The 24,209-nt window shown below is 44.9% G+C and overlaps 6 protein-coding genes across 6 annotated transcripts; 2 read left to right on the forward strand and 4 right to left on the reverse strand.

Moving 5' to 3' along the window:
- Positions 1-1,654: 1,654 nt before the first annotated feature.
- Positions 1,655-2,091, forward strand: SERLADRAFT_438992 (uncharacterized protein; the record flags this gene model as incomplete). Its single annotated transcript, XM_007319380.1, has 3 exons — positions 1,655-1,676; positions 1,709-1,890; positions 1,939-2,091. The coding sequence occupies 3 exons, from the start codon at positions 1,655-1,657 to the stop codon at positions 2,089-2,091; spliced, it is 357 nt and encodes a 118-aa protein (XP_007319442.1).
- Positions 2,092-6,830: 4,739 nt separating this feature from the next.
- On the reverse strand, positions 6,831-14,458 carry SERLADRAFT_450009 (uncharacterized protein; the record flags this gene model as incomplete). Its single annotated transcript, XM_007319381.1, has 31 exons — positions 6,831-7,078; positions 7,131-7,278; positions 7,332-7,440; positions 7,499-7,547; positions 7,616-7,798; positions 7,844-7,983; positions 8,039-8,216; positions 8,266-8,401; positions 8,447-8,531; positions 8,579-8,743; positions 8,797-8,890; positions 8,943-8,974; positions 9,033-9,173; positions 9,225-9,318; positions 9,366-9,515; positions 9,571-9,681; positions 9,738-10,181; positions 10,236-10,382; positions 10,437-10,629; positions 10,680-10,873; positions 10,931-11,035; positions 11,089-11,247; positions 11,300-11,447; positions 11,499-11,575; positions 11,628-11,817; positions 11,870-11,970; positions 12,019-12,435; positions 12,495-13,144; positions 13,195-13,955; positions 14,016-14,241; positions 14,293-14,458. 31 exons carry the CDS (start codon positions 14,456-14,458, stop codon positions 7,019-7,021), a joined length of 5,853 nt encoding a protein of 1,950 aa, XP_007319443.1.
- Positions 14,459-14,712: 254 nt separating this feature from the next.
- Positions 14,713-16,289, reverse strand: SERLADRAFT_469872 (uncharacterized protein; the record flags this gene model as incomplete). Its single annotated transcript, XM_007319382.1, has 5 exons — positions 14,713-15,124; positions 15,176-15,551; positions 15,610-15,803; positions 15,900-16,014; positions 16,169-16,289. One exon carries the CDS (start codon positions 15,077-15,079, stop codon positions 14,852-14,854), a length of 228 nt encoding a protein of 75 aa, XP_007319444.1.
- Positions 16,290-16,395: 106 nt separating this feature from the next.
- Positions 16,396-19,659, forward strand: SERLADRAFT_450011 (uncharacterized protein; the record flags this gene model as incomplete). The annotated part of the gene is made up of 11 exons (XM_007319383.1): positions 16,396-16,468; positions 16,522-16,602; positions 16,657-17,104; positions 17,157-17,308; positions 17,360-17,433; positions 17,486-17,684; positions 17,736-17,809; positions 17,857-18,028; positions 18,084-18,640; positions 18,693-18,761; positions 18,812-19,659. 11 exons carry the CDS (start codon positions 16,411-16,413, stop codon positions 18,908-18,910), a joined length of 1,983 nt encoding a protein of 660 aa, XP_007319445.1.
- Positions 19,660-19,848: 189 nt separating this feature from the next.
- Positions 19,849-20,079, reverse strand: SERLADRAFT_391965 (uncharacterized protein; the record flags this gene model as incomplete). The annotated part of the gene is made up of 2 exons (XM_007319384.1): positions 19,849-19,894; positions 19,924-20,079. A coding segment is annotated over one exon (156 nt), but the record flags the coding sequence as incomplete, so codon positions are not given.
- Positions 20,080-20,250: 171 nt separating this feature from the next.
- SERLADRAFT_469881 (uncharacterized protein) lies at positions 20,251-21,867 on the reverse strand (the record flags this gene model as incomplete). The annotated part of the gene is given in 3 exon segments (XM_007319385.1): positions 20,251-20,504; positions 20,517-21,476; positions 21,532-21,867. Coding segments are annotated over 3 exon segments (1,299 nt in total), but the record flags the coding sequence as incomplete, so codon positions are not given.
- Positions 21,868-24,209: the final 2,342 nt, after the last annotated feature.

The raw sequence follows: 24,209 nt of genomic DNA on the forward strand, positions 1-24,209 counted from the left end.
TGAAAAATTCACACACTTCTGATTCTCAACCACCATCATGGTCAAATCCCTTCCTTTTACTCAAAAAGGCTCTGTCCTTTTATTGCTTGATGTTGACTACTCTGGTGAAGCCATTGCCAAGCAGACTGGTGTAAGCCCTTCTATTATATCCAAACTTTGCTCCAAAGAGCATTCTACCCTACCTAAAGCTATTAAAGGTCATCTTTCCAAGCTTTCCCCTATCAATATTTGACATGCCCAACATCTTATTACCTCTGGAAAAGCTGAAAATGCTGTTAAAATGACCAAAGACCTTACCAGCATCATCAACTAGCCCCTTTCATCCAATACTGTTTGCCTTCATTTGAAGAAATCTGCTATAAAGGATGTGGTGAAGTCCAAACATCCCCTTCTCTCTACTAGGTATTACAAAGCTTGTTTGGATTTTTCCTATGCTCACAAGTATTGGACTCTGGAGGACTAAAAAAAAGTAATATGGTATGTTGAGACTAAAATTAATCGCATAGGGTCAGATAAGCATGAAAAAGGGTAGGTAAGGGGCTTAGTGATAGGCTGGTAGATGGAATCCTCGAGTTTGGTTCCTTAATGATGTGGGGCTGCTTGACTTAAAAAGTGGTTAGATTTGCTACCAAGATTGATGGTAAAATGTATGAGGACCTTTACCTTCAAATTCTTAAGGATAAGCTCCAGAAAACCCTAGAGTATTAGTCTCAATCCTTCTAAAAGTATCTTTCAGCAGGATAATTACCCCAAGCATACCTGCAGGAAGGTCAAGGACTGGCTACAGGAACAAGCATTCAACACCATGGTTTAGCCTGCACAGTTCTGACCTAAATTCTACTGAACATCTCAAGAGGAGGCTTGTAGGGTATAAAAACCCCCCCAATATGATTCATGAATTGTGGGAAATGACTTTAATGGAGTAGATACCAGTTGAGGAATGTCAGAAGTCAATTAAAAATATGCCTAGAACAATTTAGGCAGTGTTTAGGGCAAAAGTAGGCTATACTAAGTACTGATAATAACCAAATACACTCTTCAATTCAAAAGTGAAAAGACCCTTTCCATGGTGTTGCTGTTTTAAATCAACCATATCTCTATAGCATGTGAACCAAATCACATGACCTATGGGGCCATTTTATAGCCAAGAGTATGTACTATTTATAATTTCACCAAAGCTAAGTGCAATTCTCAAGCTGTTTGATGGTATGCTTCATGCATGACACCCAGAGTCAACATGGAAAGGGTTTTTGAGGTCACTGTATAAGGTTTTACATGGCTAATGTTGACCTTGGGTACTACCTTCGTTCATTTTGGGCTCTACTGCATTGGGTTTAACTTCCTTAATCTGGTAAGGCCCAATCCACTTTTTGGTCAGTTTTCTAGATTGCTGATCTTTTAATTTTAAGTGGTCAGTATCTAACCAGACCAGGTTGCTAACCTTGTAGGTAGGTGCCTTAGAGTGTCTACACTCTGCCCTGTTCTTCATCTGCTCTGCAGTTGGTGTTTAACAAGTTGCTGGAAGTACTGGAAGTATTGGAGAATGCTGGACACACTTTGTTGAAGTACATTGGTTTGGATAAGAAGCTGGCTATTTTTTTGTACGCTAGCATTACAGGCCTCACAACAAGGCACCTTGGAGAACATTTTCAGCATGCAAGCGACGCTATCTCAAGGTAAGTGCTTTATTTTACATGATTATACCTAGGCGCTGTTTACAATGATAGATACTTCAAGGAAATACTTGTTGCTTTCTCCTCGGCCCCCATCTACCCAGCATATGTCTGCCTTTCAACGGAGGACAATCCTACACCACCTGAAATCCTCCCCAACCCCAAATTCTATTTGTTTTTCTCCAACACTCTCGGTGCAATAGACGGTACACACATTGTATGCTATGCACTATTGGTTGAACACAAAAACTCACATGATTGAAAGGAAAAATCTCACAAAACTGCTTGGCATGCTGCTCTTTCAATCTGTGTTTCCTTTATGTACTGGTGGGCTGGGAGGGTTCTCCATATGATGCCACACTCTTTAACAATGCACACCGGCACGACTTGCGCACTCCAGAAGGGAAGTATTATCTAGTGGATGCTGGATTTGGATCTTGCAACCAGCTTCTTGTTCCTTACCATTGTCGATGATGAGAACTGCTGTTAGAAAACCACACACAAAAACAAACTAACACACAATCCTCCCAGATTCCACAGAACTTGTTTATGGGCTTTGCCTCCTAGAACAGTGGAGTGGTCTGGTTGTTTGTGGGGTGGTACGTATAAAGATCCTTCAAAGTAAAACCCAGAGGTGTATGAGTGTGGGTTTTGAGGAGGAGGGATAGTTGAATTTATAGAAGATAGGGGCTTAGTGACGAGTATAGATGAGCACTACCTTGCTAATTGTAGCACAAGGTAGGTTTAAGAACAACGAGGATGACGAGGTGACGAGGTTCCCAGTGATAGCAGGCTCCTGATGCACAAACTGTAGTGCTCAGAAGGACTCTAATCGAAAGGGATAACAATGACTTCAAAAGTGGGAAGTGACGATGACAGCAATTAACAGTGGTAGCAGTGGGAAGTGTTGTGACCACACTGGATCACAAGTAGCAGAGAGTAGTGAACTTGAGATTAGAGAAGAAGTCTGGATTGGAGTTCTTGTTGTTTTTACAAGGTAAAATACAGGGGTTTATATAGTGAAATAAAAGTAGGCTATGCACAGTATAGCTGTGCAAAAAGAATGAGAAAGAACATGAAGGAAGGAATATATGCTGACGAATCCTGCATAGGTAGTACAGGATAAGATTGTCAAAAAAGGAAGAGAAAGGGATAGAACAATGAATGCTGTGAGTAATGTCACAGGTTTGTACAGCCATAAAGTAAAGTCCAATAGCAAAAAGAGAGCAGGAAAATCATGATGTCATGGGAAGATGCAGTAAAAAAAAGGCAAGGCAAAACACTATCAGTATCAACACAGTTCCTTTATTGTCAGTCAGGCATTCTAAAAAATATGTGTCCATAAAAATGATTCAAAAATCAAAAACAATCGCACTGTAAATGAATGTTCTGCTGAAAAAAAAGAAACTGGAGCCACCGGTCCACCACCTAGTCCAAATCTGACAGTTCCATGGCCTTACCAATGGACTGGTTGTGTTAGACCACCTGATCAAACGAGGGAGGGAGAGGAGTAGTTCCAATTTGGAACAAGTGAGTCCCAGGCAGTGTGTGGTAGGTGTAGCTGTGGCGAAGACGATGGACAAAAGATAAGTGTACCCAAGTGAATGGGACAGCGATGAACATGGGCAACGCAAGGGGATGAACCTTCTCCAGCTCAAAAACTACCCTCCCAAGCTCCAACGAGGCAAGATGAGCAACCAATGTTTTGATAGTATATGATGGCAGATCGATGTCATGAAGATGGACCTGTTGCCCTATTTGGACCGGCCGCCGGGGCTTTGCTGATATCAGCAGTGGCACGTGGTAGTTGACGGATTGGCGACGGAAGCGGATAGGAAGTGGTGACATCAGAAATGGTGGGGGTGCAAATAAGATGAGGAGGAGGAGGGTGGAGGTGACGAAAAAGTGGATTAGAATGGGGATCCAGAAACAACCGTCAGGTGAGAATAAAAAGGAGAGGAAGGGGCCCATGGTGGGGCTAGGCAAAGGAAGGGGAGTAAAGGAAACGACAAAAGCGAGGGCGCAATGCAATGTGTAGCCAGTGGCGACGCGAAAATTTGCCGAAATGCGGAAAGTACCGAATGGAAAAGCAAAGGTAAGCGTGACTGGATTGCCTAATAGAGGTGATGCTGATCAGCCACAAGTTCGAAAAAGGCAATATTAATTACTATTCCACGTGGCACTGTGCCTGTGTGGCGCAAAGGCGAGTCTTTTTGAATATTCGCTTCGTTATTGACACCTGTCCATGCTACCAATCAACTTTGGTGCATGACACCGTGGCATTCAGTACCATCTAGTAGAGTGGGGTAGAGTGGGTCAAAGGTAAGCATCTAGACTTCATGGATATAGGACGTGCTAAACCATGTAATCTGCTACCTGTAGGCCTCAAGGAGCTATTCAATTTGCATCACACACAGGCTTGCAATTGTATTGAGAGGATATTTGTTGTACTCAAGCAAAGGTTCTGCAACATTTTAAGCTCCCCCAAATACAACCTGGATGTGCAAGCCTGCATCCCTGTGGCCCTCTGCATTGTCCACAACTTCATTTGGGTCCACAATGCAGAGGAAATCCAAAGCTTACTCGCTGACTCAATCTCTTCACCAACAGACATACATACCCGTGGTATGCTTGATATTGCCACTCTCAACAAATCAGGACAAGGGGGGAACCACATGCTTTGGATATTAGCACAGAACATGATATTGATGTATAGTCATTTTGAGGCCCGGTAACATTTTTTCTATCTTAATTGTTGGTTTGATCACACAAGGAACTGATAAAATACAACAAAATACATTCAACGTAGCTTATGAACAGTATACAACAGCATTTATACAACAAGCAACAAATATGCAAAACCATTTACATGAAAAGCAACAGGTATAACAAAGTTAGCCCATTGAGACATCCACCACAGGATACCCTTCCTCCTGAAGATGCTTCACCACCCACAAGCGGTGGAATGGCTCGGACTCTGGGCCTGTCTCAAGGTCCATATATCCCTCAACAATGTCAGGCTTCAACTGTAAGAAATCAAGGAAGGCCACCAGTCACTCATCATCAAGCCATTGCTCAAGCTGCTGAGTACGCTTTGTCACAAGGCTTTGTACACTTGGACAGGTAGAGTGCTGGTCATTGGTAGGGATACTAGAAGTGGAGGCGGTGGGAGTGGCTGAAGCGGCTGGTGTATTATTCAAAGCCATTTGCTTGATGATCAATCTGAGTTCTATCCCCTGGGATTCTTGGATGTTGTTGCTCCGTTGTATCTGCTCCCCGAGACCATTGGGAGTGGCTGCACCAGATAGACAAGAAGATTTTGAACAGGATGTGCTAGTTACTACTGACTCTGCTATTGCAGAATCCTGTACCGATGTAAACTTTCTCATTCCACCAGATATTTTTGAAGCTGGACTAATAGGGGTGCAGACTGTACTGGATTTAATGGATTGATTGAGAGTATGGGTAGGAATTATGGTAACTTCATTAGTACAAACAGTTGTCGGTGAGTCCTTCCCCATTGTATTGACATTCATAGCAGCTTCCTTGTTGCTATTGCCATTAATAGTGCTGTCATTTTCCTCATTGCTGACTATGCTATGATTGTTATATGCTTATCAGTAGTGTCTTATAAAAAAGTGACTCAGTCTATTATGTGGAACATGGGTTGAACAATGAAGTATTTTTGGCTCTAGCACTCAATTACATGGTGTATTGACAAAGATATGATGTAGATGCAAGAATAATTTCTCTTGTTTTTATGTAGGAGGGAAATCTTATGTTTGTTTGGACAAAAGCCCAAAGGTGGCTTTCCCTGTTGTGGTATTCCATGAGCAGAAGTATTTTGGATCTTTGAGAAAAAGACATTAGCAAGCTGTGATACCCTATAAATTAGGAATAAATTGGACAATGCAAGCAGATGTGACACACCTGGAGATTTTTATCTAACTGGTGGTAAGCTTAAGGTATATTGGGCTAGTGCTGTATGGGTTTTGGGAACTGCTTGCATACAAGGTGCTAAGACTTGAGCATGTTTACATAGGTACAAACAAAAGGCATTGCTGGCTCAAAGTCTTTTGACCTGAGATTTTTGGTTGTCTGCTTGGATCCTAGTGGGATTGGAATGCAAAACTCCCAAGAACATTTGTTAGCTAATGTAATGTAAGAGAGCAGCCAGGGTGTTAGCAATTGCATACCCCACTAGGAGTAAATCATTTGTATTGCACCAAAGGCATTACTAATGAATAATACCTGGGTAGTGAATATTTAATGGGATGTGACATTGTATGCAGAGTGGGTGTCAAGTCTGACTCCCAGCTTGCAACAGATCCTATTTTGATGGCTGTTGATTAGCTCCTCGACCCATTCCTTACCGCTAAGTTGGGATGTGTGATAAGGCTCCTTGTTGAGATATTGTTGGCTGTAGGCAAGTGTGCAGTGCCAACACTGCTTAAGATGTTCAAGCATGCAACACCACATTCCTGTTGATGGAATAAGAGAAGTTGTATGAGTCCTTTTGTCTGGTCAGAGTCCATCAATGGTAAGATACAGTCTGATATTGCCCCGGCGCTGCCAGTACAACACATGCTGATATCTCAATAATCTACAAGTCTAAACAAAGTTCACAACTTCAGGCTCCAACCAAACTTTGGGCAATTTTTTGGCTGGCAATTTTCTGGCAATGCAGCTGGACAGTACCAAATGTGAGTATGGGTGCCATATGTTAGATATTTGGACCCTCAGGGCGTGGGAACAAATGTGGGAGAAGGATTCTTGGGCAAATGAATGCCATAATAACGTAGGTACAAAGCTTCTTATATAACAAACATATGTAAATACCATGTGAAAATTAATGATAGCCACAAAAAGCCGGTTATAATCACAGAAATGAATCTTCGGGCGAAGCTCCGAAGTTCGTTTACATAATATACTTTCTACACCATAGGGCAGTCAAATATACAGGTGCTAAAGGCGGCAATGCTGTAGTGAGTCTAGACTTGGGTATCTATAGTCATTGATTCACTGCAACTTGGCTCTAGTTAGCCTATGGTGGCATATAAATTAGTCCCCTCTCTTTCTTTCTCTCTCTAAGAAAAGCCGGGTCCAGGACTGGCCGGCAATTTTTTGTCCCACGTAGCATTGTTTATTCTCAGCCGTTTTCTGGAAGCATGACCACACCATGTCTCATACGGAATTATTTTATGCAGCACACTGTAGAATACAGGAAGATTATTGATGCAAACGATGATGACGACGTAATTAGCTGTATTGTCGAAGAATGGTATAATGTCAGGTGCAAAATATAAAAATGTCATGAAACTGATGAAAAGCGTGATAGTGTCTTCTCATGTAGAATCATCGTCAGGCTCCACCGTCACACCGTCTTCACTCCATATAGCTAGGAACTGGTGCGAAAAGAATGAGCACTGCTGCGAAAAAAACCAGAAGGAGTCATACCATTGTCCTGTGGTTTTCTATATCTTGATCGACAAGTGGAGTACTCGCGAAAGGGAGACGGTCCCACATGATTGGATTATGATGCCGTTTCGTGACAGCCTTGTCACCCACGATACTTTTCTTGCCTGGCGCGAATTTGATACATTTCCTACAGACATACATTGTCAGCCCGTAATGATGACATAGATGTGGATGAAATACTCTTCAGATAGGCCATAAAGCATCTTCAAATAAGCTTTTAGCAGCATAACCATTCCTACGATGACAGAACTTCTGATGACTGCTATATCCCAGCGTTGGACCGCTGAGGCTTGAGTTTATTCGATCAATACGTCGGTAAGGATTACACAATGAGATGTATAACTTGCCTCCCAGTTTAGCAGACACATGCGGGTTTTCGACGGCTTCGACGGCTTCCTACAAAGTATGTTAGTTAATCAACAGTCACCACTCCCAAGCGATATGATACCGCCCGAAGGACCTACGGTTTGTGAAGCGTCGTGTAATTGCGTCAAAAGATTAGACGGCGAGAGCACTTCGATCAATTGCATTCCGGCAGTCGATAATACCGAAGTCAGATAGTTGATGACAGTTAGCACTTCCTCTTGAGTTTTATAATCAAAAGCGGAGAAGTTCTCGGCCATATATCGCGCAAAATCAATATCGTCCTGGTACTCTTAAGTACATGTAGTACCTTCAAGCGAGTTACTTACCTGGGATGATTGTAAAGCACCGTTGATGTCAAAAACTTTGACTAATGATCTCAAAAAATCTTGTCTAGATCCACGTTTTTCGCGGACCAAGGAGTACCATCGCTGAAGCAATGCTACAGGTTCTGACTGCAGTCTATATCCTATTTCGGAGATAAGCAATTATCAATAACAAAGCAAAAGTCATTTGATACATACCTTTAAAAACTCCGGTCCCAATCCTTTTCTGGTAGTTGAAAGATTCCCGTGCACTGACCACATAACGAACATTTAGCAACGATGTGTGTTTACTATACAGGACAGCATGAAGTGCGTTTGCACGAGCACTTATAGCGGAAATGGGACTCGTCTCTAGCGCAATGATTATAGGGAAAGACTAGGACTGATAGTCGATAAATGGCATCGACGAAGTATATAACTCGCACCTGAAGAGGATGAGCTAATCCTTGCTTTACGGTGAAGCTTAGGATATCGATAGCAACAGCCTGAATGGCCGCGTTTTGCGATAAAGCCGCATCAAGAATGGATGCTATATATCGCTGAACTATGGCTGAACTGACTCTATAGCAATGTAAGGGCAGTAAATTTCAAAGGGATAAAACATACCCGGAGTCTGCGAATCCATCGGTATTACCCACGAGCTCCTCCATATTGACCTCTGACTCAGATGAATGTGTCTTCAGATTGACTACTGAGGATTCGTTAGTGATACTGACGCGTCGCAAAACGAACGCCAACCTTTACTCTGTATAGACTGCTTTACTGACTCTGCAGTTAAGAAATCCTGCATAATACGTAACAACCGCCCATGACTGTCTTCGTCCGAAGATTTAAACGTGTCATCCATAATTTTCGCTGAAGACTCCAAAGTCATCAACGTGGGCTGAGCTCGAAAAAGAAACCCTGAGATCGTTACAAGGTTTAGCAAAAATAGATGGATGCGTTAATGAACCTACCGAGGCATTGTAGAATGCGTCCCTGTAGTCCAATATCGTCATACTTTTCATATAACTTCAACAGACTATTGTAAATATGCTCGACAACCGAACCCTTCAACCAGAATTGAGTGCTATGTAAATTCATAGAATAAACATATACCTACTCTCGTGATAGTGTTTAGATCAGAAGCAAGATCTGCGTTGCACACATTATCAATTTAAATTGGCTCATATAAATCGACTGAATCCAGAACCTTCGTATTCGTTGCGTACATAATCAAAGTCGCAATGCTCGCCGAGTAGCGAGACGATGAAAATCAGTATGGAAAGCGTCCTGACCTCGACTGGAGTCATTCTTTGTGCCGTCGACCTGCAGATAGCTTGTTGAAGCCGCGCTGCACATGACCGCGTGAGTAGTGATTAACGCCAAGATTTATGGTACAGACCATTACAAGATTTCACCAAAGCTACGAGCCGATTGAAGTCGTGGGTTAAATTCTGGACCACTGCACACATACACGCCACCGATTCTTGCAAACCCTGCGTACCATGATGAGCGCTCAAGACTAGGTCGATTTGAACCTTACCTGAACACCGCCTATAGTAGACGGTTTAAGAATCATGGGCTGCAAAAGTAGCTGAAGCTCTTGACCAAGCTTCACAGAAGTCCTAGGCATATGAGGTACAGATGCTCTGAATATTTTCAACAGATAATCTGTTATGATGACTTCTTCAGGCTGATGATGTGTGCCATATGAATAGCTAAAAACAATACAAAGGCTGAAAACTCACTGATGTTGCAGGTTTCAGGTATGGCAATAGTGTGGAAGCATTTGATCCAGATAAAACAGGTGGGTAAGCAGTGGTAAACAGAAATATAGTTCGTATACAAGTATGGACAGTCTGTTCATTATTATGTGAGCTCATTGCGGAACATAATAGTCTACCAGGAGACTCACAAAGCCAGGCAGATCAGACGCGTCAACTAAGCCATCGATCAAAGTTTCGCAGATTTCAGTGTAACTACCGCGTAAAGAAGTTAAGTCTGTGCCGTCTTTGTCTGCTATCATCTTGCGCAGCAAATCTTCCAGAGGTGATTGCCTGTCTTTAAAGTTCGTTGCAACCCCCATAATCACAGATACATTGGATAGCAATCCACCCTTGTCACCATTAGTAGGCTTCGTTGACTGACGTACTTTCATGGAAAGACCATGCAATGAGGTAATAGTGAACCAAAGTTCTTCTAAGGTTTTGACAGCCAGGTCCTTCACCGTATTGTCCTCATCCAACATCCGCAGCACGAGCTTGGTACTTATGTCGACACGACGAGTCATATTATCTGTCACCTGGTAATAGGACTTGAGCAGTCTAATGACACGTTTCCTCACTCCGAGACCGGTGTCCTGAGGCAAATCAATGTATTAGTAAACCGCGCATGAACGTATCGACACACCCACAGCAATACGGTCAGCGATTCTTTGGTAGTAGTCTCCTGCAACAGCTGGTGAGTCAACCAAGTACTTTCCAATCAGCTCTACAGCAGCATCTCGGACAGCAGGGGAACTATCAAGGAGATGACCTTCAATAGCTCCACGGACGTTAGCCTAATCGAGACATTTTAGTTGACATCAGAAGTAATAGATTGACAAGTCGCGCACAGCAGATAGAATGCTCGGGTCGCTTGTCACTATTTGCCCTAAGGCTCGAAGCGCTTTGGTACGCATAAACACTTGGGGAGCATCAAGGGCTAATAAAACCACATTTAAGATGGGACCGAATGTATTTTTGAGGCTTTGAATAGTGCCAATCTCTTCTGCCAATTGGTCGATTCGAACAATCTCTTCCTGCGAGCTGAGGCAACATTTATGAAGGACCTTTGAAGTACTTGAAAGTGGACTGACCCTATGTCAAAAACGTCAACTGTATTATCCTTCCAAACGTCTCTCAGTGCGTTTCTAAGGTCTCCGCCAAACAGGAGCATGTCACGATGCTTTTGAGTCGTTTCGTTTTCGGGATTTTCGAGGAAGTTGTGTACTTGGTTCAAGGCCAATGCTAGTTCTTGTCCCCACGTTGCCGCCGTAAGTTCCCTCGCACTCTGCAGAAGTGAACGTTATTTCATAGCAAAGCCCAAGTAAAATACATTTCCCCTCACATCATACGCTTGATCGTCTGATGAACGCTTGCATAAATGCATTGCTATGTCTTGATGTCTTAAAATTAACTTTCGAAATTCTTCGGAATTCGCTGTTGAAATAATCTGCAAAAATATATAACCGATAAGAAGCGTCTTGCAAGAAATAGCGGGCATACCTCTTCCATGGGCAATACATTTTCACCAGCCTGTCGTTGCTTAACCTTTAGCGAACTAGACCTCATACGTGCCGCAATTGTTCCCAGATGATCAAGTGCAATATTCTTGGCTGCATTATTGTCCGTCTGACTTGATTTTACATCATCTAGCGATGACACCTGGGAGGACTTTTAGCATGTAGTAAAACCCTTCATCTAACGAATTGCAAACCATGAATTTGCAAACGACACTCAAGAGCAAACTTGCCGCTGGCCATTCCGGCCAGTACAAGACCGTAAGAAGGTCGGAGATCAAGTTATCTAATATGGCCCGATATTCAGCCTCGTTGGAGCTCTTCGTTGATTTACTCTTTCCGGACCTTCAATGATGTGTCAGTCGAGATGAACGAAAACATAGTTTTTCTTCGCACCTTTGCGTCAAAAAAATAACTATGGTCTTGGCTGCTTTGGAAGCTGATTCCAATCCGCCAACATATAATCGTACTTCCTGGAGCCAGATTGTTATCGTCGTAACTGTGATGCAAACGCAAAATAATGACCTCAAGATCAAGTTCATCGAGGAATGGTTCTGCTTGTCTGTCATTGATGTTTTCTTGACGACGTAATGCGAAACGACGCTGGCGATTCTTTGCAATCTGGGAAGCTTCGATGCGGATATCATGTGCAGATGTTTGTACCAGCTGTAAAAGTAGAGCGGAGACAGTCTTGATGGACCGCCCATCCCGCAAACTATAAAATAGATGAAGAGAGATGACGAGATGCTTCAAAAATATCTGCGCACCGGAACTGTCCTGCTTTCTTGTTACCGTCAGAAAGTTTGATAAGCGACGTCAGGATTTCCTCGATAATCCACGACCGTTGGCTTTCATGCCTTGCAAAAACCTATAGACACATCAAACACTGCATTCCTTAAGTTAAGATTATACTAACCCCACGTATTAGAGACAATGCGTCAAGTCGGAGCCCTCTCATTGAGCTGTTGCCCAACGTGCTGAGGACCACATTCTCTTTCTTGCCCTTGCCGTCACTATCTCCGCCAGGCTCGAACACAAAGAACGGACCAATAGCAATGTAAACGGTGTGTATGATGATTGCGTCTGACATAACAACAGCCTCCTCCGAAATGAGGCGATTGATGTGAGGTAAGGCAACTGAGAGTGCTTGAAATAGCTCGCTGAGCTGCCGTCGATGAGCTATGGAAGAGGCATCAGAGCCTTTATGAAGATGTTTTAGCAGCGCTGAATTTGGGCGATCGATGGTCGACGCTTCTACAAAGGGATATACAATACTTGTCAGTTGGTTCTTGATGGTGCTCAGACAAGCCATGATAAGCTCTTCAGAATACAACTACCATAGATAAAGTACTGAGTGATTTGGGCAGTGGTAAATAGATGAGAACACTTCACCTGCTTTATTAACCTATCACTGCCTAGCAATGCAATGCAACAATCAGCTGCCAAAACACTGTCCCTTGCAACATCTAAATGCTTTGACAGTTGTTCTAGATCGACGTTTGTAAGCACTGAACTTGTCGAAGAGTCCTCAACCGCCATAGCCGCTTCTTCCACCATGGTACTTTCCTGGGAAATATCACCGGATCCGCTCGTTGAAATTTTCTCTTCTACGCCGGTAAGCGTTTTCCGTGTTTTGAGTATCTTTCTACCTTTACGAGGTGAGTCGTTTTTTGCCCCAGCTTGGGGTATAGTACTGAACGGTTCGACGTTTTCGCCTGCTACCACGCTACGATCCAAAATTTTCAATAATCTAGATATCACACCACTGTCGACGTTGGCCAAACTCGCTTTTCCCTTAGGTGTGCCGCCGCCTAAACCATTTTCGCGGGTCGTCCTCCTGGTACGTTTCACAGGCTTTGCCATTTGTATGATATATTTGGTCAGTTTGCGAATTATATTGGGCTGAAGTAAGGGCTGATCACGATCATGCCCAATAGAGGTGAAATATTCCTTGGAGAGTGGGTTCCGGTCGACATCAGCTGGAAGAGAATCCTCTGCGTCAAAGATATCGTCAGTGAGGGCGATAAACTTTTCCAGAGGGTCTAGAAGATATCAATATATCAGCTTGTAGGAAGGATGAAAGAGTCCTTACCCCTGTCGTCACGATCGCCAGTCCTTCGGGCAGATGATTTCACGCTGGTAAGACCAGCTGTCTTGGAAACATGGGTGTCGTCATCTTCTGATCCATATCCGCCTAAGTCTGGTGAGTCAGTTTTACCTTGCCGAAAGGAATGCGTCTTTAAAGGAGACGGAGTAAACCACATCTTGGGGAGAGGGGGGACCTCAACGTAAGCAAGAGTTCTCCTAGGCGTCTTGGAAGAACTGGAAGAACTAGAAGATCCAGTCATCGCAGAGACGCGTGAGATGACAGTAGAGTCGGAGTGCGCGGCATGTAAGCGTTTGTGAGATGGTGTGGAGACTCTTTCTGTTGACTTCCTTTTACGAGGAGTGATCGATGGAGCTGAGCAATTCGAATTGGACGTTAATGCAAGAGGATCGGGACTTTCGTGTGGCAAAGTATGAACATGACGGGAAGGGGTCCTCATCTGATGATCATTTGGTCCAGAAAAGGCTTGAGCCAATCCTTGAGATTGCTGTTCAAGAAAACTATTGAAAAAGGAGGACGAGTCCTCAAATCGGTGTGAGACATTCTGGGGGGTTTCTGGAGGATAGCCTAACGCAAATGCAAGGGAGGACGTAGAAGGAGTGACGCTGGGAGGAGGGGGCGTAGGATAGGCGGAGGCAGGAGTCATGCGCTGAAAAATCGAACTTGCGAGAGCCGGGGTCTGGTAACCGGACTGGACACCCTGTGATCGGGACCATTGGGAAGGAAAGGAGTATGATGTTGAAGGACTGCATGCAAGAAGGGGGGAAAATCAGAATCATATACACATAAGCATGTGCCTGACGCACTACTCTGGGTCCCCTAAGACCTGCATGCATTGGTCTCTTGAGCGTTCCCAGTAGCCTGTTGGCTGAGCGGGCATTGGCATTGCGGACAAACGAGAAATCTCGTGAGAGTATTCATTCATTTGGGGAACGACTGCATTATGAGAAGGGTAGTGAAAATTATTGTAGCTGGCTTGCATATAAGTTGGTGTGTTCGCGGTTACTGCCAAGTTGTTTATATGCCTTGCCACTTATAAGGACTGGTCAATAAAAAAATGTAACAATAGTCAAAAAGATTTACCATGAGTAGTGGGGGTTGCGGAAGCCATAGGATATACAGCAAGCAACCTATGAGCTCCATGAACGGAATCTGCGGCAACTCTATTGAAAGCGGGTTCTGGTGATGAGACTGGTTGCAAATGCTGATGAATATAATGCTGGTTCGCATGCCAGTAATGGTCATCCATATTGTTCGGCCGTAAAGAGGAAGACAAGGTCAAAAGGCCAGATATACTAACAGAGGAACCGGACAAGCGTGGTTAAGCTAAGGACGGATGAGACGCTTTCAGACTCACAGCCACGCCATCGTGGCTGTGCCCGATGGCCACAGCACTACGGAACTTCAACTTTTCGAAAGATGAAAATGCATCACGGTAGGAAGAATGTCATCACGATTGATCAAATAAAAAGCTGATGCTTGTATGTGGGATGTATTTCATTGAGAATAAGCGTAAGACAGACAAGCCAGAGGTAAACCACCAAAATACAGTTAATCATATGCACTGTAATCCACGAATTTCCCCTCCTGTAGCCCAACCCAACAATGATAAACGTTGTGAACCGGGTTCCCTGCAGTTGGGTCAAATTGAACTGATAATGTGTTCCATCCGTTCCGCACGGATATACTGTATGGTGAATCCAGCAATCACGTCCACACCGCCGGCTGAGTCACCATGCTTATATATCCACAGACCTGTGCCCTGCAGTCGAACATTAATTCTGCAAAACGATACCAGAACTGCTGAGATATCCAGTAGTAATGCGTCGGTGGGATTTACAGCTTGAACGGAGTGTATGAGAGGTCGCATGGTCTTCCTAGTGCCGACCCGAAAAAAAAAACCACGTAGAAACAGCTGGTGGCTACGTTGTAAGTAAATAGGAATGCCCAGATAGGGGCACTTTACCGTTTATCAGCTACAGGCAAACATTTGGCGCCATGATATCCACGTCCTGATATAATAACTGGATCCCCTGTCAGCTCGACAGTTACGTTCACAACCGCAGAACTACCAGGAACTGTGCACACAAGCTGACTGTATAATATACCCTAGGCTGCATTTAACTTTGTGGCAGATGGGGTAGCTGATGTGAAGTATTTGTTACCATGTGTCGTAACACCGATGGTGAAGATCGATAAATCGGAAGAAGTCTCGAAGGATCCACAGTGCCCCAAACATTTGTGCGTTACACACTACCCAAGGTTGCGAGTTCAGCTCGAAAGCCACTGAACCCATTTACAACAATACAATATTTAGGGAAGAAATGATTGCGTGGTCCTATCTGGAATGGAAACCTTATAAGGCACTACAAAACACCTGACATAGAAAGAGGGGATTACCTCGATAGAATAAAAATTGTATGGAAATCGTATGGATGCTGGAGGTATATCACCGGTAGGTTCTACTATGGCTGAGCCCTCCACCGCCCCAACACCCCATTCGAAGAACTAGGGTTTTTTTATTGATCTGATCATCAAGCACGACGTTGTTGGATGTCATCTGAGCATGGTGTAAGTTGGCACCAGACACGAGACTGTAAATAATAAGATAATTAGTCTGGGTGGAACCTCTCCAGACCCAAATACCGTATGGTGATAACCGACAGCAAAAGTTTGTGTTGACTACGTACTGGATTGCGAGATGATAGCATTTATATATTCCCCAGACCACAGGCAACAATGAACGAGCTGTGACTCAGCGCACCTGTGGTTGGGTAGTTATCCTGATCGGCGGAGAAACTTGGCCTATGATAACTTTGAGCTCAGGAATCGGCGATACGACCATAATCAATAAGCGTAGCGGTTGGTGCAGGGCTGCTTGGGCAGTTTTCGTGAAGATGGGCCAGTGGATGCCAGACCACCTTGCAGACAAGCTGATATAAAACTAAATCGTACAGACCTTGGTAGAGACTAGCTACTGATTGAAAGATCACCAGCTCAGAGCACCTTGGAGGTTACTTAAGCCTTGGTTAGCGTTCAACTCGAAAATGTACCAGGCGACCCGAACGACCACTGTCAGTGGCCCATCTAGATACGCAGATCACTGCGTTAGGTTAGTGTGAGAATTTTTTTCCCTTTTGGGTAAAATCGTTCTAAAAAAACTGCAATCCACGCTCAGCTCACCGTGACTGTAACCGTCCTATGGCCCAAAAACATGCTGTACTGCAGGAACAACGCAGACAACTACCGATAGCAAAAGGTTGGAAGTCTATTTGGCACATACTATTTGTTCGTAACTAGATCTTGAAACAGGGAAAGATGCAATAGTACGAGAAATACGTGAAAATGATGTCACGATTCTTCTCGGGGAGACAGGATCTGGCAAGACAACTCGTGAGTCATGCCATTCTCCACTAAATCATTCGGTCCCAACTCTCATGAAATTAGAGGTCCCTCAATATCTCTTAGAATCTGGAATAGCTGGTCAAGGCGTGATTGCTATTACACAGCCTCGAAGAGTGGCTGCAACGTCTTTGGCAGCCCGTGTCGCTGCAGAGCAGAATGTTTCTTTGGGTGGCTTAGTCGGTTATTCTGTCCGTTTTGACGAGTCATTCGGCACTGAAACGCGCATCAAATATGTCACCGACGGCATGCTTGTGCGTGAGCTTCTATCCGATCCTCTGCTGTCTCGCTACAGCGTGATAGTAGTGGACGAGGCCCATGAACGGACCATACGTACAGATTTTTTGATCACGAATCTCAAAACCATTCAAGCACATAGGAATGCTGCCATTGACCAGAAGGGAAAGGCCCTGGCTTCAAAACTCAATCCTCTAAAAATTGTCATCATGAGCGCTACTCTGGACGCCGAGAAATTCAGCCGTTTTTATAACAAGTAATCATAATATGTGGTTCTCCTAATTTTCTTACCAACCACTACTCAATAGCGCCAGAATCTTATATGTCAAAGGGCGACAACATCCTGTTAAAATTTTCCATACTGCAGTCAGCCAATCTGACTATGTGGATGCTGCCCTTCGTACCTTCTTTCAAATTCATATTGACCAGCCCCCTGGCGATGTTCTTATATTCTTGCCGGGTCTGTTGTTCTTTATCCTTGTTAGATCAGCGACTCATCCAAGTGATTTAGGTCAAGAAGACATCGAGAGCCTGGACAAATCATTAAAGTTATATGCACAAAGACTTCCTAAAGAGCGCATGGGTGTATGTTGCCTTACCTGCAACTCAGTGTTTGTTTCTCTCACCTCAATTCCAGGTACTAATATGTCCTATGTATGCGGCCCTACCACCAAATCAACAGGCAAAGATATTCTCTAGCACTCCCCCAGATTTTCGCAAATGCATCATGGCTACTAATATCGCTGAAACATCTATCACTATTCCGGGAGTAAGGTACGTGATTGATACCGGAAAATGTAAAGAAAAACGTTATCTCACTCGCGACACGGGAGGAGGTAGTTATAAATATTCGTTGAAGCTATCAGTTGGCTTATTATTCTCTCCAGGGTTCGATACCCTTTTGACTCGAGATGTCACGCAGTCCTCGGCAATGCAACGAGCTGGCCGCGCTGGTCGTGAAGTATGTTTCATCGTTGTGACAGCGTGCAAGGGCTGAACATGAGTCAGGGACCTGGTTTTTGTTTTCGACTGTACACTGAAGACGCCTTTAGCTCAATGGCAGTTTCCGCAGAGCCAGAGATCCGTCGGTGTAGCCTTACAACTAGTTTGCTCCAGCTGAAGTGCCTCGGCCAAGACCTGGAATCAATGGACTTTTTAGATAGGCCGGATATGGAAGCTAGTACGCATGATCCCTCATGTGCCTTGGTTTATGCTGCGATATTTATCTTTGTCAGTTTTTGCTGCCCTCAAGACTCTTTTTCTTTTAGGAGCTTTGGACAAGGCTAAGGCATTGACTAGTTTGGGTCGGGAGATGGCATCTTTTCCTTTGGAGCCCTACCTGGCGAAGGTCGTACTTGCGTCTCGAAGTCATGGATGTACTTCGGAGGTTCTGGACATCGTTTCGCTCTTATCGTCGTCATCCAAGTTATTCACCGACGTGTCTGACCAGCGTGAAACCATAGCTGAAGCACGAAGGAAATTTCGTCATAATAGTGGTGATCATATGACTATGCTCAATGTTATGCGATCGTACCAAGAGGTAGCAGCAGTAGAACTTAAAAATGGTCGAAAGGAGTGGTGTCGCCAACACTTTGTAAACGAGCGTACACTCGCAGAAGCACTCAAGATCCGAGAGCAGCTACGTTTAACGTGCCAGCGCCATGGGGTAGATTGGCATTTCTCGTGTAAAGATACTGATGAACCAATTCTACGATGTTTTGTGCTTGGTCTTGCTCAGCACTCGGCTTTCCTTCAACCCGATGGGTCTTACAAACAAACTATGGGTCACGCGGTGAGTTGTCGTCCTGTCTACAGTTTTTTTTCATTCACTGACTTATCGTAAGATAATCAAAATTCACCCGAGCTCGACGTTGTGTGACAAGAAAGCACCTGCCATCATATTTGATGAACTAGTGAGACTTCCGACTTCTCTATTCTATGTACTTATCTAACAATCGCATAGGTCTATACAAGTCAGATATATGCACGAGGTGTATCCTCTGTGCCGAAAAGCTTCTTTATGGATGATGCTACTATCATGATGTCGTCGAAAGGGATCTAGAATACCAATTGTTTACCACCTTCACACATTAGGTTGACTAGAATAAGAGGATTAATAGAGAACCCTGAAAGGATCAAAGTGTACGTTTATTAGGATGTCGTAATGAAGTTGAACTAGTGATGTTGTTCGGCGACATACGTGAGGCCTGAGTGAGGTGCGACATTCGGGTTAATTATGTCTTCCTTCTTTTATTCACATTGCCGCCTTCCCCTTCTGCCTCGCGTTTATTTTTCATGCCTGCAATCCGCATATGACCCTTTCGCCTTTCTTTTTCTTTCTCTTCTTTTTTACCTTCCTCTTTTGCTACTTTCTTTTTATGTCCTTCTCTCCTCTCGTGCTGCTTTTCTTTGCGCCGTGCTACCTGGTCCTTTCGTAACGCTCGAATCTGCTGTAGCAAAGCAACTGCTTTCTTTTCCTCTGGCTCTCTGATAACCGCCCGTTTTTGCAGATACGTCTGTCGACGCTGAGGCTTCATAATTTTCGGTTTTGATGCATATGGTAATGCTGCCTGCAGTTTCTTAGGGATTCTTAGAGCGTTGAAACGCCGTGCAGGGCGATCTACAGGCTTGTAAGTCGAGTTTACATTGAGATGCGTCTTCAAGCCTTCGTCTTGACGTATTTGTCCTGTCAAACGCATTCCTGCCCAACGATCCTTGTCGGATAACAGTAAGGATGTCACAGGATTATAGAATTTTCGAGGCTCAATGGAGTACCAAGCACGTAGGAAGATAATATCTGTACAATTATCAGTACTCTGCTTGATGCAAAATATCAAGGAACTTACCGCTCATCAAAACCTTGTCCTCAAATGTCGCACGGAAAGCCCCCTCCGGTTTTGCTAGTCCCTTTTTAATCTGACCTCTGATACCGGACACCGTCTTGATATTTGCTCCTTCAAACTTAGCAACTTCGAGAGCGCTGGTGAACATGTCCTTGATAAAGGCGGTGTTCTTGAAGATCTTGTATGGAACCCCAGTCAACTTTAGTTTCTTCACTATCTTAGCAGACCGGTCTATATCGAGGACGACGCCGGTAGCCGATATTCGAAATGCAGCAGTTTCTCCATTGAGGGAATTGAATGCACAAAAGCCAGTGTTAGGAAGAGCAACTGGACCATAAAACGTCGCATAGCAGTGCATATGCTCTGGGGTATATTTCAGCATGCGCATTCTGATAGAGTGATCATCCAGAGAATATATCGGAATACTTTGGAAACGCCGCCAGCCGACCGAAAAAATAAGGGGATCGTTTGTTTTGAGCGTTTTGGTAAACCACCGATGGCGTTTGATGCGAACCTGAACATATCCAAACCGCTCTTCCGCAGGAAGAAGGCCCCCAACCACGATGGGATACATAGGATCAAAATGTTCAATCATTTCGCATGGCACCTGTGTGAGCTCTAGGCGTAAGTAGGTACCAGGGCGATAACCCTCCACAAGCGCTCGAGTCTCCGTGCTAACGTTTTCAAATTCTACGCGATTTAACTGAAGCTGTCGATTCATCTCTTCTTTTTTTTCGTCGTAAAAATCCATTTTTGTAGCCTCGGGATCGTCGTATTGCTCGTTGAACTTGCGCTTTAGCTCCTCTTTCTTTGCGGCAAGCTGGGCAGAGTGATCTTGTCCAGCAACATCAGGAAGAGATGCGTTCGCTTCTAGGTCCTCAAAATCGCCACCATCTATATCTTCATATTGTTCGGCTGGATTGTCTCCTGTAGACCCACTCTTCTCTCCAGTGATGAACAGGCTACGTATTGAGTCTAGGAGCGCCGTATCCGCCCAATTCGAAAGATCCTCCAGAAGCTCCTTAGACATATCCAGAGAATCACCAGGTACGTGGTTGGCTTCTCGTATACTGAAAAAATCATCTCCATCATCGAGTTTGCTGATGGCAGATGATGCATCAACGCCGCTGGTGACAATCTGATGGGGAGACAGTTTACTAGAATATATCAGGGCCATCCAGTCTTTTTTTTGCTTATGGGAATGAAGTTGGAAGAATTCGCTGGCCTTGACCGAAAGATTCGACTTCCATGCAGGAGCTTCTTCATCGAAGGGCTTTTCGTCGCCATCGGTATCACTTGGAGCATCCCATTGTTCGTTATCTACGCGAACCACCCCCCCGATTGACCCGTCACGGTGATCATCGTCGTGTCCTAATTCAGAGTCGCTGTCGGCAAACTCCACGGTATTAGCATCACGCCTATTTGATGATCTATGCCGTATCGGTCGAGCAACTTTGCGGAGGGTCGACCGACCATGATTCTCAGTGCCCCCATGGGCCAACATCCCAGCCTCATCTTCCCCTTCGTCATCGTCATCGTCATCCTGAGTCACGTCATCTTCATCCGAGGAATGCTCACTCCCTCCTGAATCTATATCGTCCAACTCAGAATCTTCCTCGTCGCTGCCAACTCCCTCTTCCTCGTTATGTTCAAGTATTGGGTCAACCGAGATAGGATTGGATGAGGACCCAAAGAGTCGGATACTGCCGCGTGCGATGTTGTCTTCAAGCGTAGCGTCAACGTCTTGAAGGTCCATCACCATTTGCTCCCCTTCACCTTGGGGAACTGTGTGACATTTATATCAGAACTTGTACTGGTATCAAAGAGACCATGAACTCACTATCGGTGTTACCACGTGTAAAGCTACCAGGAACGTTGATCCAAACAGAGTCTTTATCAAACACGACACCACCTACATCGCTCATTGGAGCATGCACGAGAAGCTTCTGCTTTTCACTCAATTTTCTCCTCTTCTCTGAGTCAGCATCAGGTAAAGGACAGGGATCGCCCAGAACCGATATACTCTTTAAGTCTAGATCACCAACACCGGGGATGTGTACCTTTGTTCCGAGACGCAAATTTGTGCCGCGAAGGTAGCCATATAGCGTTACAGTGCGGTCGCACTTTCCTTTCGAGGACCGTATCAACTCTCGTGAAGTGAGATCCTCAACGCGATCAGCGAGTAGGTAGGGGTGGCTGTTACGAAATACGAGAGGACGAAACTTCATCACGCTAATGAAGCGAGATAGATTGAGAATTTCGGTGTCGGGGTAACGACCATTGAGGACTCCAGATAGATAGAAAAGTTTGGCACCTTGATAAATTTCGGTCCAAAATCGTTTTTTTAGTGCTTTTTTCGTAGCACTTAAAGTCGCCGCCTTCTTGATGAGATCGAGGTGGGAAAGAATGCCAATGACTTTAGGAAATCCGTGGGACTGCAGTACGTTTAGAAATTCAAAAGTTTCCTAAAGTCATGCCTTAGATATGGATAGCTCTTGCTGTGAGTGTACATACCATTTCAAAACCATACGAACCGTCGATCATTAAGAGTACAAGATCAGCTACTTTTCCGACGTCAATCATGGAGTTTATGTCGTTGTTACATTCAAAGAAGGTTAGCCTCCGCTTTTTCCCACTGACAACGGTGACAGGCCCTTTGATATCATGGAGGGTTTGCTTGGTATGCCGGCGCACCAAGCTTTTGAGTAATGTAGATTTGCCTACGCCTGGAGGGCCGACAATAGCGACGACAACGGGTGGTGGATCGTCATCTGGAGTACGGTTTACCAAAGGGACGTGGAGGCGGGTTTGATCACGTTCGGCGTTCCGTCGACCTTGACGGTCTGCTCGTCGCCCAGACCTGGGAGCAAATGCCTGGGCGGCTATGTGTTATGTTTGTTATGTAAAATAGGTACAAAATGGACATACCTTTTCGTTGTAGCCTTGTGTGTGCTTGCCATGGCCCTTCTTCTCTGCCTTGCTGCCTGACTGGGCAGGACGATGGGCTTTGTGTGTCTGACCTTCCATGGTGTAAGGAGACAGTCGGAACCCAAGCTTAAGGTTTAGCAAAAAGATATTATATGATCACGTGGTCGACGCGTTCGCGGTGTTTGGCAGTTTGGTTTCACTGTCCGCCATTATCCCTTGAGCTATCTCTTCTTCACTCTTTTCCTCGCCGTATACGCTGTGTCCACCCGCTACACTCGCCCAAGTCAAATTGCTGCCTTGCCTCCTGCGACACCCACAATGAAAAAGCGATTTTCTAATCTCGAGTTCAGCATTCCCGGCGACGAGCTCGAACACCATCGTATACAACTGGAGAACAACCTGCAGCATACAGACTTTTCGTTGCATCTCTCTTCTGCTCCTGACGATCCAGTTTCTGAAAGCGGCTCGGTGGAGTATCCAAGGCATACCTCAGCGCCATCACCCTTCTCCGCATTTGCCTCGTTCGATAATCCTTCTCGCGACAACCTTGACTTTGACAGTCATAGCCATTTGCATGCATGGTCTTACCACGACGAGGACGGTGTCAACCCATATGGTGCTGAGACTATGTCCACAGCTGCCCATCACGCAAGTGCTCTCACTCTAAGTGCTGGCCTTGGTGGAAGAGGCGGGAGGAGGGATGTTAGCCTCTCTAACGCTGAGTACGACCCGGATCGCCCATTGCAGCAGATCATCGAGGGAATGAATGGTCAATTAAGTGCTATAGATAGCCACTATCATACAAAGTCTGGGATGCAGGTGAGTTATCTTTTTCCTAACTTTCCTTGGCGCGGAGTCAGGCCTATGCCACAGATGCTGATGTGTCATGTAGGTGGGGAGCAACTTTACTTTTGACCCTCTAGTGGTAGATAATACTAGCGACATTGATCGAATTCTCCCATCCGGGCATGCTGCCAGTTTAACTTCACTTGCTGTTCGCTTGCGCTCTCCCAATTCTTCTGCGGATTCTTCATCAACTGAATCCGATGGATTACGTGTTGTATCGCCTCGTCCCAGACTGTCCGATACTCTCCACCGCGTCTCATTCTCTCCCAAGAGGCCTCGTAATGGTAATGTTCATTCCCGTGTCTCATCACAGTCGTCGCTTCATGGTCAGACCCGTGCGTCTATACATCCTTCCGTTTCAAGGAACTCCGAAGCTGGACGACGGCACTCGAGTTCTCATTCAAAAGGAACAGGCAATGAACACCACGCGTCATCTCATTCTCGGATCCATGCTGATCCTGACTATGCTCCAGGTCGACGAGGTGAGAGTCGGGCGGGACCCCTTCAGCCTGAAGTACTCGTCCAGCCTCCTACTCCATCTGCTACTAGCTCCAAGTTTACAAGGATGGCCAGAGACTTGGCGAGAGAGATCCAAGAGGAGCAGAGCCACCGCACTGTAGACTTGAACGCCAGCACTGTTACCAGTGCGTCAAAAAACCTACCCATGCGAGGTGATAGGAAACAGAAGATGAATCGAAATCCTTTTGGCAGCATCGTGAATCACTCTGGTACTGAAGTCATGGC

Source organism: Serpula lacrymans (genome assembly GCF_000218685.1).
Source record: "Serpula lacrymans var. lacrymans S7.9 unplaced genomic scaffold SERLAscaffold_8, whole genome shotgun sequence".
Taxonomy (NCBI): Eukaryota; Fungi; Basidiomycota; class Agaricomycetes; order Boletales; family Serpulaceae; genus Serpula; species Serpula lacrymans.